The 17,219-nt window shown below is 43.5% G+C and overlaps 2 protein-coding genes across 5 annotated transcripts in view; one reads left to right on the forward strand and one right to left on the reverse strand.

Moving 5' to 3' along the window:
* Positions 1–930, reverse strand: part of dock8 (dedicator of cytokinesis 8) — a 57,827-nt gene extending 56,897 nt beyond the window's left edge. Inside the window, exon 1 of the mRNA XM_010876145.4 lies at positions 760–930. Coding sequence (XP_010874447.2) covers positions 760–917 — 158 coding nt within the window. The 5' untranslated portion in view covers positions 918–930. The remainder of the gene's footprint in view (positions 1–759) is intronic.
* Positions 904–17,107, forward strand: cbwd (COBW domain containing). 4 transcript variants are annotated; one of them, XM_010876140.4, is made up of 16 exons: positions 904–1,014; positions 4,345–4,486; positions 4,801–4,887; positions 5,394–5,490; positions 5,623–5,714; positions 9,127–9,186; positions 9,515–9,552; positions 10,631–10,677; positions 11,663–11,749; positions 11,902–12,099; positions 12,671–12,727; positions 13,815–13,866; positions 14,990–15,058; positions 15,202–15,267; positions 15,500–15,626; positions 15,749–17,107. In XM_010876140.4, exons 2-16 carry the CDS (start codon positions 4,372–4,374, stop codon positions 15,820–15,822), a joined length of 1,266 nt encoding a protein of 421 aa, XP_010874442.1. In that variant the 5' UTR covers positions 904–1,014; positions 4,345–4,371; the 3' UTR covers positions 15,823–17,107. The 4 variants fall into 4 exon arrangements, with proteins under 4 accessions (XP_010874442.1, XP_010874444.1, XP_010874441.1 ...); XM_010876142.5 differs by lacking the exon at positions 904–1,014 and adding an exon at positions 2,638–2,915 and having other exon boundaries at positions 4,370–4,486; XM_010876139.5 differs by lacking the exon at positions 904–1,014 and adding an exon at positions 2,639–2,915.
* Positions 17,108–17,219: the final 112 nt, after the last annotated feature.

The raw sequence follows: 17,219 nt of genomic DNA on the forward strand, positions 1-17,219 counted from the left end.
GGCTTTCATAAAAATAATTAACCATTTGTATAGCTTAAAACCACTGTAGGCTATAGCCATGGGAGACGTGTTATACCAGCGCGTTAAGCCATGACACAATGGTATCACATGGACTACTTCCTCCCCACCTGGCCAATGTGTCAGAGCAGAAACAATGACTACATCCCTCTCTTCTGTAGCATCTCCATCAACTGCGCTGGTTGATGAGCTTCATACACACCACGCAGAGGGGAAACGATCAAATCGAAAACAAAAGACATAAAAACAATCAAATTTGAAGGAAATGCAGCCGACAAAATGTTTGCATCAGTCCAATGAGGTCATTGGGAAGTAAGTTGACAGGAAATGTTTTTTTTTCTTTTCTGAACTTTAGGGAGAGAAATATGAAAACAGTGTAACACAGCTGGAATATAAACTTTTAGTTTTAGTCTTCTATATTAAAGATAGCAGAACAAAATGTTTGATAGGGTTTTAAGTGACCAATGACCAATATCCTTTACAATACCCTTACTCATAGAGAATCATTATGATTAATATAACCATCCAAGCAAATACTTGTGTGTTTAACTGAAAGAAATGAAACTTACCCATGAGTAGCCTAGCCTACAGTACTAATATTCAATCACAACATGTAGCTGCCTGTTTAGGAATCCAATCGTCTTTCTTTGGCATACAACCCAGCGTAAATCAGTAGCCTGGAGTTTACTTAAACCAAACGTGATGCAAACGATATTAAGGTGTATGAGAGACAAACATTACCTGTTGATCTTTAGAGCGAACGCACGTCGCTCCGCGCTCGCGAGAGACGCCATGTGTAGTTTAGCCCCTATTCCTTTACTGTTTCCCTGCAGAATGGTAACTTTTTCTATGGCGCTGCTGGCACAAATGTCATCGCAAGCCTCATCTTCGCGGTGCATGAGTTCTGGGTGGAAACTTCCGCGTTTGAAACCTTCCCCATCCCATACACCGGCTACGGAGTGGGAGGGGATCAGACACGCACACTCTAGCTGCTAGGTAAGCCCTTTAAGTTTGCTTATTAAGCAGTCTGGCGTGTGTGTGTTTATGTTTGATAGAGAATGAATGAGAGAGGAATAAACAGGGAAAGGAGAGAGGGGTGTGTTGGAATGCACATATTGACATAAACCTTTGATCTGTTCCGATCCCCCATGTGTGTTGTTGCACAGCTTTGTCTATTTCAAATATGTCTAATACTGAAGCACTATTTCAGCATGTACATCATAATGTAAGCTTGTATTTTTTACATAAAACATGAAATGTTTCCTGTGTTAGTTCACCCTTATTCCAAATGATTCTATAGCCAGAAAGATACCAAATAGATTGACAACGTTTAGTACAGCTGGCATACTAGATTAAGTGTTAGTTACATAGAAGAAAATGTCACCTGCATACAGCGTGTCTTTACGTTTATAACTATGCATGTATAACTATCTTTTATAACTATCTGAGTGTGATCTGATAACTTTGAGAAGAGGCTTGATGGCCCAACAAAATGTGACATCCCTCTGTAGAGTGCACAGTAATTAACCTGGAAGAGCATATTATTTCCACTTGAGATGAGGCAGGCCTGATACAAGTAAAATAGTTTGTGCTACAAATGAGTTGGTCCTATTTTGAGAACTGTGTTGAAGAGAACAGTGGATCTATATGACCCTACTACTTCCGGACAGGTGTCCTTGTTTTATTTTTTACCAGCCCCAACATGTGGGGTTAGCAATGCATCATTATTACTGGCCTGGTCTTACATATTGTGCAGGTTAAGGTGAGAGCAAATTGTGGATTTTTTTTTAACCTAGAGTGGTCTAATGGGATGCATCTGGAGCACATAGACCTGCACAGGCGCAACATTGGTTTTGATCTGGGCCACTGCTCTTTCAGCAAAAATCCCCCTTTAGCTATTCAAACTGTTTGGTCTCGAACAGGTTGTTGATTATTCTTTTTTGTAGAAACATAGATGTATATATTAATCAAAGTGGTATATTATAATCTTAATTTGGCCTCTTACAGTAAAAAGTGTGACGGCTTGAGTAGACTAGAGAAGGTATTACTTAAAAATAGGACTTTAGCTTTGTTTAAAAAATGGAATGTGCTGCACTCCTAAAAATATAGTTTCTGTGGACTCCCTTGGAATGCTAAACTGAAGCAATTCGCGTTGGTAGACTGTCATATAATTGTTTTTGAGGAGTCCAGTGTTAACTCTTCTTTTGACTTGCTACTTTCTGTTATTTTCCCTGTCGAAGATACACTTCACACACAACTGTAATTATATGTAGCGCAACACGCTGAGCAGCTCTTAGCCGTGGTATATTGGCCATATTGTGGATCATATCGTGGCTTATTGCACCACACCCCCACGATATGATCCACAATGTGGCCAATATACCAAGGCTAAGAAAAAAAAAAGAAAAGTTTGTGATGTATGGTCTCCTAGGGTCTCATATACCACAGCTTTCGGCCAGTCAGCATTCAGGATTCGAACCCCCTGATTTATAAACATCATTGACATACTGCACTTTACTGTTAGCCCGGTAAGTGATTGAATAGCTAGGTGCAAGCGCCCTCTACCGTCAAACAATCACTTTGTGTTAACTTGACATAAGTAGAACGTAGATGACGATCCACGGCACATTTGTAGTTCATTCGTTGTATTGATTGGAGGAATTTATTTTCCTTAAATTACCATGTACATCCTTTGATCAATATTTTACGAATATCTTTGTCTCAGATAGGTAGGGCGGTAATACGGAACCAAAATTCGGAACTATTTAACTAGTTATACATTTTCTCCCACGGATTATATACATAGTTGTACGGAGCTTAAACAAAATTAAAAGGCTCGCCTGAGAGTAACGTTAGCATGGATATAGTTGTCCCTCTATGAATTACTCTAAAACCAGGTAAATATAATAAATTACCTTCATTAGCTTTAGACTGGTAGTTACATATTAAACGGACAATTGTAAGCGCACCATAGCTCCACTTCAGATCGCTGTATGGATAGCACGTAACGGTGTTATGTACCGTAGCAACATGTCTTGTTGTTCGGCTTAAGTTAAAGCATATTTCTACCTAGCTGTTGCTATGCTAATAGGTCTAGATTCTCCATTAGATCCATGAATTAATCAGTTGATCAGAATAGTCATCCATCTGGCCACTCTGGGTGCTGGCGTATGTTCATTATTTTAGGTCCATGTCTGTGAGTTATTCTTTCGATTAACCAGAATTTGGTTACAAATTAGTTTTCATCCTTAAGTTCAGTTAAAAGCCCCACATCATTACTAGCCAGTTCCGCAAACGTTCTGACGTTGAAATAGGTTTGTTGGTGGCCTCGTTCTAGCAGCTTATAAAATAAACTACACTATACGATTGTAGGCTACACTATACTACAGCTGGTGCATGGGTTCGAATCCAAAAGCTTTCTCTTTCACCACTTTCCGGTCCAATGAGGCATGAAGTGCTTGTTTGTTACTCACAACAATATGGTACTTTGTAGGGAGTTCCTGCTATTACCAATATGTACTTCTGAAAAGGTCTACATTTAAATTCTGTACCAGATAGTAATGTGTAGTTATTTTTATTGACTATTTTGTAAGGCATGTAGCCCATACATTACATTTACCCAAGAATAGAATCAATGGGGAATCTTCTGTAGTGTAGCCCCTTTACAGTTTACCTATAAAATGATAGGGCTTTTAGTTCCCTGAAATGTTGACATTGTCCAGTTCACCTCAGGTCCATAACAGGCTGGTTTCTCCTGGGTCTCTTACCTCTCACCGTCTGATCCTGTTAAGACATGATGAGCATAATGTTGTGTGCTGAGTAGCACGGTAGGGCTTAATTAAATCATTACAGAGCACAGCACACCTTTAATTTTAGCATTCTCAGTTGTTCTGTACAATTAAGAATTCTACAGGTGGCAACATTTGAAATATGCTACCAGATTTGGATCTCTTGGACTTCTCGGCGTGACACATTTCCCAAAAACAAATATGTATGACTTATTTTCAAAGGGTGTCATCGTAATCTGATCAGCAGCTTGTGGGGAACAATTTAATACATAAAATCTTTGCCACTGCGAAGTGAACGAACATTTGGCCCAAGGACTGACTACCTGCAGCAGCAAGTCAACCAGCTAGCTAACTACAGCACCACTGAATCTGTGTAAACAAGCAGTACTGTAAGCTAGCAGTCTGAAGAATATGTCAGATTTACCCAAAGCCTGTTGGTGCTAACTTGAACCTGTAATTGCTAATTAGAACCTGTAATTGCTAATTAGTTAAATGCTAGGTAACAATGTAACACTGTTCATACTATACCTGTTTACAGATTGTCCTATTTGCACACACAATAGTCATGGATGAGGTCTTAATGGACGAGGAGGATGACTGCCCAGAATTGGTCCCGATTGCAGGAAAGCCTCTCTCACACGGAACGCAGATCCCCGTTACCATCATCACAGGCTACCTCGGTATGATTTGGCTGTTCAGTCTAGTGCCCTCCCCTATCAAATCTGCTGTGAGGTCCGCAAATGTGTGACGCCATCAAGCCATGCACTAAAACACCTGGTTGGCAAGCTCAAACATTCTGAATCAGATTTGTGTTTTGCTGGGTTGGAACAAAAGCCTGCCCAACCTGAGTCACCTTGTGGTTAGGGTTGGTGAGTGGTGATTGACCAATGAGCATTAAATTAATTACAATTAAAGTAGATAAAGTAATTGCTGTACGGTTTGAATGTAATTCTAATTTCTTAAGCCCCAAATAACCAATTTCTAACCCATTCAGGTGCTGGGAAGACAACCCTGTTGAATTACATTTTAACTGAGCAACACAATAAGAGAATTGCTGTCATACTCAATGAATTTGGAGAAGGTATGTTTATTTTTATGGTTTATATTTTACCAAAACTGTGTTCAGTTATTCAATTTGTTTGATAGTTGTACCGCAGGGTCAAGTGCTCTAGGGGGCAGCAGAGAGCTGTTTGAGGAAACTGGTGGATTATGTCTTGCCCTCTGCATTTAAGATGAACACCATCCCAAGCCAGGAAGTAATATAGAAATCTGTTGTTAGTCGCACATGGTGTGTTAATATACCTTGGGGCAGCATCGATCATGGGGAAGACTGGTTTACTGGTGCATGAAGTTGACCTACAATACTGTGTTCATGTGATCAAAATTAGGCTAGAGGATTAAAGTTGAGTTTGAACAGATTTTTGCATAAATAGCTGCAATAATCAGCTGCAATGACCTTAATAGTAGTGAATCCTTTCCTTGTGTTTTAGTTTTTCACTGTGCATTTATTGTGGTTTCTGTTTGTTTGTTAGAATACATAATGTTTCCTACTCTGATAAGTATTGTTGTCCCTCATTTGTCCTTTAGGTAGCGCTCTGGAGAAGTCTCTCGCTGTGAGCCAAGCAGGAGAGCTGTATGAGGAATGGCTGGAGCTCAGGAATGGCTGTCTCTGCTGCTCTGTCAAGTAAGATTGAAACAATAAGAAATATTTGGAGAGCTAATCCCCTTCCGCTCCATTCCATTTGAATTCTGTTTATACATCAGACCTCTTGATTTTCTAATCGTTCCTAATCTAACCAATCATTACCTCTCTTAGAGACAATGGCCTGATAGCCATAGAAAACCTTATGCAGAAGAAAGGAAAGTTTGACTATATTCTCCTGGAAACAACAGGACTTGCTGATCCAGGTGAGTTTCATGCATTATGTGAAGCCAAAATACATCACAAACCTTCACAGTTGAATTCAACTTTAACCAGTAGCTGTTTGTGGTTGACATTACTGTGTAGCATGTTTTTTGTGGATATGCTTGGTTAGCTCAGCCTTTTTCCACTCTACTTATCAAAACTGTAATCTTTGTTATACTAGTTAGGCACCATTTAAACCCTTTAGATATGTTCTCACATTGAAATATCAGAGCCACATTGTATCCAGGAAATTTCCATCAGACAACCAACGACCCAGTATTTTTTTGTGTGGAAATCAATTCCCGATCTGACTGGAGTCTGAGATCAACCAGATCTAGTCCAAAATATGTCTGACAAGAGGGGAAATAGTTGTAAATCGGGTCAGCTTTTTATCATGGCCAAATTAATGTGTCAGATAATACTATTGTAATTTTCCTTCTAGCCTGCTAAATTGGCCTATAAGCCCTTTGAAAGCACATTTTGGGATGACTGATTGTAGGCTAGTAACGGTCTTTACTCTCCCCACAGCGGCAGAGCTTCTGAATTTTTTTTTTACACAGTCTACAGTATTTGACATCCATTGCAATTAAATTAATATGTATTTGAACAATGTTTCCAATACCTTTCCACCAAATCCCATATCTCCATTAGAAAAGTCATAAAATTAAAAAACACTTCTCCATTGCACACCCAACTAACACTAGCACATTGCTATGGAAAATTGTTTAAACAATGTTACAATCAGCCTATAAAAGTTAAATTAAACAAAAGCTCAAACCAGGCAAAGAGAGGAAGACAGGCAGGGAAGAGATGCTGAAAGAGTCTAAGAACCAACTGCAATTTGTAGGAAATGGGATTCCTAAAATATATTTGTATACAATGGACCTACAGCAAATAGTTAATAGCTCTCTGCAATCAGGCATTTTCCCAACGTCTCTAAAAACAGCTGCCATTAAGCCCCTATTAAAAAAAGAGAACACTGGATGCATCTATAATGAACAACTACAGTGGAGAGAGCAAGTATTTGATACACTGCCGATTTTGCAGGATTTACCACTTACAAAGCATGTAGAAGTCTGTCGTTTTTATCATAGGTACTCTTCAACTGTGGGTGACGGAAACTAAAACAAAAATCCAGAAAATCACTTTGTATGATTTTTAAGTAATTAATTTGCATTCTATTGCATGACATAAGTATTTGATACATCAGAAAAGCAGAACTTAATATCAACTGCAAGATGCTATCCTATCAATATGGGCCAACATTTCTAAAGAATGCTTTCAGCACCTTGTTGAATCAATGCCACGTAGAATTAAGGCAGTTCTGAAGGCGAAAGGGGGTCAAACACAGTATTAGTATGGTGTTCCTAATAATCCTTTAGGTGAGTGTATATGCCTGAATACTGATCCTGAATATATATGGCTCTCGAACCATTTGACAACAGCTCAATAGACTCTCTGTGTCACTGTAGAGAGCATATAAATACCTGGATGAACCAACATTTTCTACAATTAAACCAAGATAGTTGTGTTTGGCAACAAAAATAAAAGAACAAGTATTAGTAAAGAGCTGGATTCTCAGGCCCTTAAAACCAGGGATCAAGTGCGTAATCTTGGTGTTTTGATTGTTAAATGTGAGGTCTGAGTCAGTCATATCAAAGCGGTCACCAAAACAGCGTTCTATCGTCTAAAAAATATAGCCAGAATCAAAGGCTTGGTGTCCCAAAAAGATGAAGAGAAGCTCATCCATGCTTTTATTTCTAGTAGGGTTGACTACTGAAATGGCCTCTTAACTGGACTCCCGAAAAAGACTGTAAAACAGCTGCAGCTCATTCAGAATGCTGCTGCTAGAATGTTAACCAGGACCAAGAGAACAGAGCACATTACTCCGATTCTTAAATCTTTGCATTGGCTTCCAGTCAGTTACAGAATAGATTTCAAAGTGGTGCTTTTAGTTTATAAATCTCAGAATGGTTTAGGAACTGAATACATTTCTGATATGTTTGAAGAACAGTGATCCATGATCACAGTTCAGCTAGTAGAGCCCAGAGTCCAAACTAAACATGGAGAAGCTGCATTTAGCAAAACTGGAATAAACTACCAGAAGATCTTAGACGTGCCCCAAAAGTATCCATTTTTAATAGTCATAGCTGACCGAGTCCTATACTGGATTGAATCTTGGGTAATCGGGTTTGTGTGCATTCGTGAAATCCTCTTATTTCCACACCGGGGCAACATTAATTGATAATCTTTATTCTCCTATGTCTGCCTGGAACATGGCTGGACATGAAAAACAAGTTCACATGGCATATGTTTAAATAAAATGTTACTTTTTCACAATGACATTTGAAGCCAGACTGATAATTCTCTCAGCTAAGCAGATGGATGCCCTTGTATTTCGGGTTTCTGTTGGCGTTGGAGAACCTACATGGCATTTCTGTCATGCTGATGAGACTAGCGAGAACATTTTAGTTGAATCTTAGTTCGGTGTGATTATTTCCATCCTTCGAGGATTGATTTGCCTCTCTTTTTTTGGTAAAATTTTCAATACCGTTCTATACACATACGTTTCAAGACAAGCCCAGCGTTTTTTTAAAGCCAGGACCAACGTTTCGCTCTAAGACAGTGTCGGGGGCCGGGGAATTGAGGGATGATATCTGAACAGCCAATTTCCTTCAGGACAGGGAAGCCATCAGTCCGTAAACGTTTAGCTAGGGAATCAGGCGAAAAGGGAAATCAATAGGAGGCTATTATGGGGTGAGCTTCGAGACAACTGGACTGTGTCAATAAGTGACAGGTGTCAGAGGTCCAGAGATGCCGCCACCCACAGTCCAATGGGCCACACACCCCACCCGGGTCCGGCTGAGCGTGTTCAGTCCGGGACCCCTCAGTCCTCCACTCTGTCATTGGCTGAGACAGGCTGATTATTGACTGAGACGAGACTGTCATTGGCCCAGACAGGAATGTCAGTCAGAAAGCTCCCACGGGAAGGCCCCCCCCTCCCCGCTGGAGGAAGAAGCCGGACGGTTGGTGTGTCCGATGTCACTCACAAAACAGCGTTTTCATTACCCTTCTATCAAATATTTACCGTGCTTTCTTATTCTCGCCTGACGGTTTGACAAAAGGGCATTATGTGAACAGGCTAGGCCTGCCGCGCCAACATAGATGCTGGAATAACTTCCGTCAATGAGAAATGAAAATGCCTGGGAACGAAAAATGGAAAGCCGCTCAAATGAGTTTGATCTGGTCCACAGAGTTCTAGCAGGATAGGTGCAATCCAGTGTGTCTGCTTTGGTCTGAATGCAAGCTGCAGTGCTTTGGAAACATCTCCTGGTGATGTCTCATTTCCCTTCTTGAATGTTCTTCCCACCCCACGGATGTTGCTGGGTCTAAAATGTCTGTCTAATCCCTCAGGTGCCGTGGCCTCGATGTTCTGGGTGGATTCAGAACTAGGGAGCGACATCTACCTAGATGGTAAAAAAAAAATTTTTTATGTCCCGCGCGTTGTCGAGGGTGTTCAAAAGCAGGAGGTGTGTATTCCACGTGGTCGTCGTTGAGGGCGGATGTGTGGGTGGAGGGTGTTGAACCTGTTGTCGCAGAACAGAGAGGTTTGGAATGTCTAGTGCCTATCAGCTGTTGCTTGTGTAATAACAGATAATGCTTGGCTAGACCTCATGAGGACTCGCAATGAGAAAGTGACTAAAACACACGGGCTAAACCAAACACCAAAAGGCCTTCGGGGTCAGAGTTCATTGGAGAGTCCATCAGTCTTTCTCAGTGCCCTTTCTGGTTTTGTTTGCAGGTATTGTTACAGTAATCGACGCAAAATTCGGAATGCAGGTAAAGGCGCATTGACACGCATCCATCTGTTGTACTTTTTCTGAATTTCTCTCAATACCCCTGTAGTTTTTTTAAATGTTGGAAGAATCCTCTCTACCAGGGTATGCAAATAATATTTCATAAAAGCTGCATGTCAAGAGTCATATTGTTAAGTTGAAATCATACGGTGCTTTGATTCTGTTAAAGTTCTGTATATAGAGAGTTCCAAACAACCACACAAAACACGCACCCTCCCTATTGGAATGCCTTGATACTGGGTTAGGAGGCGACACCTGGTTAACAGGCTGTAATCTCAGGGTGTCACACTCGGCCAGTCAACGCGTTCAAGGCTCACACGGAGAGGGATGGATGGAGGGAGGGAGACAGATTGAACCTGAAGGGGTAATTGATATCAGAGCGGGTCACTCCTTCGCCCCCCTTGTCCCCCCCACCCAGTCCCTCTGAATTGCCCATCCTACCAGGGCCGGGTCAGAACTCGAGCCCCGTGCCTTTCACTCACAACAGGGCCCACGAGGTTCAGGTTATTGGCAAGGCTGATTAGCGTGACGCTGGTTGTATGACAGTGGTGGCCATCGTGTTTAGTTTTTAATCTCCATCAATGGCGTCTGGTGACAGGTCGGTGTTCAGGGGTCAGGGGAGGTTACGAACCCAAGTGCCTCTTGTTATTACATATTTCACTCAGGAGATTGAAGGCAGCGATCGCTTCCTCCCCGACACAGGTCTGGACACAAATAGAAAATAGATCTGTTTATCTCTCGTGGTTTGAAAATGTTTCGGCAGGTGATTTCCGCCACGTATCACAGGTTGGGAAGATGAGAGTCGTTCGCATTCTTCTCTTCATTTGGGGGTTGTCACTGTTTGTGTCAACTGTGACATGAGGATGAGTGAACCGTTTAGGGGTTTTGGGGGGGGGCGGGGGGGCTCTAGATGGATTTTCCAATTCCAGGGCAGAATCACGTTTCATAGGAGGTTTGAGATGTAGAGTGTACTTTTCTTCACATTGTTAGACTTAAGAGGGGCAGTGAAGTGTCATGGACAGAAAAATTATCTCACTCATGTTTTGGTTCTTTTCCTGCAGCATCTCATGGAGGAGAAACCAGAAGGACTGGTCAATGAAGCAGCTAGGTATGCTATGACTGTACACCTGGTAGTACCTGACTCACACTGTCCGCCTGGTAGACCCTGACCCACACTGTCCGCCTGGTAGACCCTGACCCACACTGTCCGCCTGGTAGACCCTGACCCACACTGTCCGCCTGGTAGACCCTGACCCACACTGTCCGCCTGGTAGACCCTGACCCACACTGTCCGCCTGGTAGACCCTGACCCACACTGTCCGCCTGGTAGACCCTGACCCACACTGTCCGCCTGGTAGACCCTGACCCACACTGTCCGCCTGGTAGACCCTGACCCACACTGTCCGCCTGGTAGACCCTGACCCACACTGTCCGCCTGGTAGACCCTGATCAAAACACTTTCATAAAACGGCCAGAATGTGCTTCTTGGCCTTAGGTTTCTCTACCTTTCAACAAATTGTCTCTTTCTCCCCATCATCTAACTGAGGGAAGAAATGTGTTGTGGGGATACGATCACTAATTCTGTTTATAATTACACCCACATATACATCCTCTCATGTTGCCTGGGAGACGTTGTTGACCCTACAGAGAGGAATGTCTACCCCCCCGCCCCGAACCTCAGCTCTCTGTCTGTATTTGTGTTTTCCTCTCTAACAAAATCGGCTCCCATTTGACCGTGGCGTGTCTTATACCATGCCACCCCCACAGTCTATATACCCTCCCCAGGGGGCTGCAGGGAAGACAACTCACTGGAGGGTCAGCCCCCGTGGTCCCACCAGACGTCTTTTCAGAAGCCTTTCTGTATTTGTTCTGCTAATCTTGGTTAAACCAGGACTGAAGACTTGGGTAATTGGTTCAGATGCACACCTTGTTTGTGTGAAGGGATCGAAAGCAGATGCAAGACTTTAATTCTCTTCGCTCATTATGGACAAGACTATTGGCCCAATAGTCCCGTCCTCTTTGAAAATATCAACCCCCCCCCCTCCTGACAGGTCTGCAGTACCACTGACGTTGTTCCTCGGTTGTTATTGCAGGCAGGTAGCCCTTGCCGACCTGGCCATCATAAACAAGACAGACCTGGTCTCCAGCGAGGAGCTCATCCACATCACAGACGCAGTCAGGTGACCGTTCCTCTCTCCGTACTAAAGCAATGTGCTGGTGCTAGCCACACCGACCACCGGTTCCTCTGACCGTTACTGGGCTTTTCGGGTTGTTGGGGTCAGATGTAGTAAAACGTGTTATGTTGTATTCATTGCTCTACTTCACTCTGCAGGTCTATAAATGGTCTGGTCAAGATTCTGGAGACTCAGAAGTCACGGTGGGTTGGTTCGTTGGCCCTAGCCGAATGCATGTCGGAGGGCGATTTGAACGCCTGGTCCCACCCGTTGATGTTAGACGCATGCAGCTTCCAACGAGGCCCCAACACAACGCCATCACCTCCCCCTCCCATGTTATCCCAGCTTTGTCCCCGGTAACACACGAAACATATCAGGCATAACGTTGCCTTCAAGGCGCCCAACCTTCTCGCGACCCCACCCGCCGCGCGCACAAACACGACCCCCTCCCGACCCCATGGTGTCCTGTTACCCACAGACCCCTGCTCTCTGACCCCAGTCCAGTGCCCCGCCGGGCACCACCCATTCAGTGCGTGCGTGGGCGGGTGGGGGCCTGGAAACCAGGTCAGAGCTGCACTGCGTGTATCAAAGGCAGGGCGTTTGGGCTGCGCCCCCAGAGAAATGCACATGAAAGCGGACAGAGGGCTAGCCGGGCAGACGTTCCCCGGGCCTCCTGCCGTGCCAGCGGACCTCCGTGGACCGGGTCTCATCAGGGTCAACGCCGGGGCAGAGGAATCCCGGTATCATCTAGCCCAGTGGGATCGGATTGTCCGCAGTGTCGCGTTCAATGCGTCCGCATGGCGTCGTGGAAGATCAAAGCGTTTTCTGGCACCTTTAAGACAACCCAGCCCCTCCTGTTTTTAATAAAACCCCCGAAATCAGCCGCGTTTCACCTGCTGATGTTACTTTTGCGTCTTGTTTCCGCAGGGTGGACCTGTCCGAAGTGCTGGATCTGCATTCCTTTGACCAGAAGGATGGAGTTAAGTAAGTGCGCGCACGTGGAAGGGCCGATAGGACTCAACCACTCCCAACGGCCCTTTAAACCGGCCGTCGGAAGTGCCTGTGGTTTGCTGACATCCTGGTAAACACGACAGAGGGGCAGCCTCTGAAGAGCCACCACCGTAGTTGTCGACCGCGTTGGCCTTGGGGGGGAAGGGAAGGGGGGGGTTCTCATTGTTACCACAGTAAAACATCCCCAGCATCACATGAAGGAGGCCACATTGGTGGTAAACCTCTTCCCCATCCAGCTTCAGAGGATTAGAACTGCGTGTGCGTTGGAACCTGAGGAGAGTCGTCCAAACACACTTGTCCATACAGATCGGTCTTTTCCCCAGCGTCCCACCCCCTCTGCCCCCCCCCCTGCCCAGAGCACACGCTGGCTGTTTGAAGTGACCCCCCGCCACTCCTCTTGTGTGGCACCAGCAGCAGAGGGCTAAAGCTGCTGGACAACATTTGTCCTCCTTGTGGGGTGGGTTGGGGGTTGGGCCGGAGAAACACATTGGGACGGGATCTGGGGGTTCAGGGTTCACAGCTGATCTTCATTCTCTTCAAATGCTCCTGACACGCACGCGCACCTACTCACAAACACACGCGCACAGACATGCGCGCCCACACAGAGACGAATACAGTATACTACCCCGTTTTCCTAAGTGGGTCAATGATTTGGTTGGTGTCTGAAGCGTATTAACGCTATGAAACTATTGACATTTTTATGAATACTAAAACATATGGCTCAACTCTCCCTTCTGTTTAAGGAGCGTTGGGATCTGAAGGGCCTAAATTTCATTCAGAGCAGCTGGACACACCTAAAATCATAATGCAAACATTTGAAATGTCAAGTAAAAGATTAAATGAACCCCTTGTGTATAGATGTGTGAAGTTAAACTACATTTATATGCTGGGAATAATTCTTCCTACATTGGGGTTTTGTTTAATGTCATTTAGTAACCAAATCCTGTGTCATGTTGTTTGCTTAAAACGATTTATGAAGGATAAGCTGGGTGTGAACAGTGAATTGTCATGTCAGCCAAGTTACTGAGACCCTGCCAACCTGTTGCTTTTTTTCTTCCAGTTTGGCCGAAAAACTGCAGCTTGTGAAAACAACACGACCACATCTAGACAAGGTATTGATGCAAGGAGTGTCAACATTGGACTATATCTCTTTGGTCTAGTTTTTGGTCATCCACCGCTCACAATCAGGTATTGATATAGAGGAAATTAGCTGTAGATTGGTGATAAGGAAACACAGGTTGGAATACATTACATGTCGGCCCCTGCGCTGAGAGGGAACAGGCCCCAGCTATACAGCCTGGGGCAGTGAGGACCTGAATGCCTGCGGGGGCTGACACACTAGTGACAAGTCCCCACCCTGCTCCACTGTGTTTCTGCTTGAGACACACCAGGTAAACGGGTAAGCCTTCTCTCGTCCCCAACTCAAAAGACATCCTTCCTGATTATCCAGCCTCACAAGCCGTTTTGTACAGAAACACTAGGGGTAGTCATGGGCAAACGTATGTATGGAGCAGGTCATAAACATTTACCAAATATCTTCGGGAGGATGGGGCTGGGGGGGGGGGGGGTTCCCACAATTCCTGTCTGAAAGGGATGTGAGAGTGTCTCGGCCTGGCATTGGTCGTCAGGCTTTAAATGTGCTCACGTTATTTACACCTCACAACAACTACCACGGGGTGGGGGGCGGGTTGCATTGTCAAATGTTTTTGCCGGGTCCCCTTTCCCGCATGAAGCTAAACCGCCCTTGTACCCCCGTCTTCCCCCTCTAGCCCCCCCCCCCTTCAAGTAACTCTTTTCATGCTAATGGAAGCTCTGTTTTTCTGTTGTTATACCAAATAAAAAAGGAAGTGTGTAGCCTTCACACTTCCACACAATGTCCTAGATGTCTGCAGAGTGCCCTTAATGCTGTGAGGAAGTATACAAAGGAGGGGCGGGGTGAGGTTTAGGCTGCTCCATAGGGTTGAGCTTCTTGACATATTTGTTGACACAGTCAACTGTTTAACCTGAAACTGAAGCTTAACCTCAAGTTAGCTCCAATTAACCGTATCGCAAGCACATTATATTGATGTTAATTAAATAATTATTTTATTTTTAGTGATTTAATGCATGTAAAGATGTGGTTTCCAAAGAACGTCTCCTAATCAAATGATCAATTACAACCATTACATTATCTGTTTGAAGGCCGAAAAAAAGTAACAATATTAAGCCTGTACTGTACATGTTCTTCGTGTTTAGAGTATCCTGACAGTAACATTTGAAGTGGCTGGGAGTCTTTCAGAGGATCTCTTGAATGTCTTCATCCAGGTTAGCACTCCTCACACACATTAACATTGACAAATCATTCATGTTAAAGGTGGTGAATCTCTGACCGCTGTAACTGTTTTCAAACCAAAGTATGTAATCTAATCACAATTGAAATGTTTTACATGCGATTATTCCTTTTCTAGGATCTCTTATGGGAGAAAGCATTCAAGAACAAAGCTGGACTTCCCATGGATGTTATCCGTTTGAAGGTGAAACGCATCATTCAGCCTCTGTCAATTGTTTTAACAGGCTACTCAGTACATTTCACTATATTCCTTCAGTTTAAATCATTCATGCATTAATTTAGGTTGATCGAAAATATTAGTCTAGAAATATTTAATACGCCAACAGATCTTAAGATAGGATTCAGCCATTTGTGTGTTTCCGGTCAGTCAAGGTGGTCCCTGAGGTAAATGAGCATGTGTGTGTCTGCCGTCCCAGGGGATAGTGTCCATCGCAGGACAGCCCCGTCAGGTGATGTTGCAGGGGGTCCACGAGCTGTATGAGCTGGATGAGACGCCGCAGTTGTGGGGGGAGGAGCCAAGGGTCAACCGCCTGGTCTTCATAGGTCAGCAGGGTGTACGCGTGAGCGTGCGTGCATGTCTGAGCATGTGCACACAAAACCATTGTGTCTAAGTATACCTCACTTCGTAATGACTGACCAACCTTTGCATCCCTTTGTGTCTACAGGGAGAAACCTTGACCCAGAGGTCCTACTGGAACAGTTTATAACAACTGTACTGAAGGTGGGGGAAAGTACTTAGACAAGACCACCACCGCCCCCAGCCCTGCGCTGGTCTCTCGTCACAGTGAATTTTCCATATATACTCATACCTACTGCACCTGGGTAATCCTCACTAATATATGTTAAGTTCCACTTCAGGTGAGGAGAACTTTGAACCAATGTGGTATTTACTGTTAACCAGGACAACACTTCCCAGCACAGGCTTCTAACATACTGTTCAGAGCTATATGCTTCCGGGCCTGACTTCAGAGTTCCCCGTCTAAGCTCAGGAACCAGGATCTTGTTTCTCATTAGACAGATCTCCAAGTGTTATTTCAAAATACGTTAGGTGCACTCTGACAAAAAGGTTACAAAAGGCTTCTATGTCTGTCCCTTTGGGAGAACCATTTGAATAAGCCTTTTTAGATTCCAGCCAAAGAACCCTTTATTTCAAGGAACTGCTGGTTATCTCGCTCAAACTGGTTTTTCGTGACAGATCTATTGTACCATGATTGTTGACCACAGCAGGTATTTCACTGAAAAAAGTCTAAGTAAAAATATTCAAGAAACTGCTTTTGACCAACCTGGTCCAATCCAATCCAACTGCTCCAGATATGTTGTCTACACGCATTTGATTTGACTATGTGAGGGGATTTCATCCGTCACCCACCAGACTAGTCATCTGACATTGCCCCTCAGTCAAGATAGAGAGAACTTGAAAATGATTATCCTTACTGTCATTTTCTCTATAAATGATTTTAAACTTTGGATTCATCATTGTGCCGCTGTGTTTAAGATCTGTACATTATTGGTTTTGGACCGGCTTGTATTTCAAAAGCGTGCACAACACAAATTGAGCCTGCTGTAAATGTTTACATGCTTGACAAGGTTGTGCTACATTATTTTATTTTTTTTCTGATATTATGTTATGGTGATTACATTATTAAAATAAATAAGTGTTGTTAATTAATCTAATGTTTGGGGGTTTATGATATTTTTCATATTTATCAACAGAGAAAAAGTAGATTATAGTAGTAATCTCTTGATACTTAATCATTTTGAACCAGATATTTTAATAAACCTTTAAACTCTAGTGTCCTTGTCTGAAGTGACATAGGTAAATCCAATTATATATTCATGCTAGAATGCATTCTATAACAGGCTCTGTCAACATTTAAGAAATGTTATTTTCGGGTTCATGTGAAATTAAAAAGAAAACTGCATTTTGCCCTGTACAATTTGATGTTATGTCATCCTTGATGAATGTTTAAAGTTATACCCGAAGACATGTCATTTCGTAACTAAAGGTCTGGCGTACTTCTAAATGTGCGTCTAATTTGTACTTGGTTTGAGTTGGTTATATTTATTTTAGGCTTAATTACTGATATTAGCTTGTGTTTAGGTAGTTTTAGGCAATTCTACTATGTTTGTCCATTG

Source organism: Esox lucius, chromosome 13 (assembly GCF_011004845.1).
Source record: "Esox lucius isolate fEsoLuc1 chromosome 13, fEsoLuc1.pri, whole genome shotgun sequence".
NCBI classification, from domain to species: domain Eukaryota; kingdom Metazoa; phylum Chordata; class Actinopteri; order Esociformes; family Esocidae; genus Esox; species Esox lucius.

Excerpts from the sequence above, each read along its gene's own strand:
- cbwd (XM_010876140.4), top strand. The coding sequence starts at position 4,372 with ATGGATGAGGTCTTAATGGACGAGGAGGATGACTGCCCAGAATTGGTC. Across the intron at positions 4,888-5,393 it reads ACTCAATGAATTTGGAGAAG|GTAGCGCTCTGGAGAAGTCT; the intron begins GTATGTTTATTT and ends TTTGTCCTTTAG. Across the intron at positions 12,728-13,814 it reads GACCAGAAGGATGGAGTTAA|TTTGGCCGAAAAACTGCAGC; the intron begins GTAAGTGCGCGC and ends TTTTTCTTCCAG.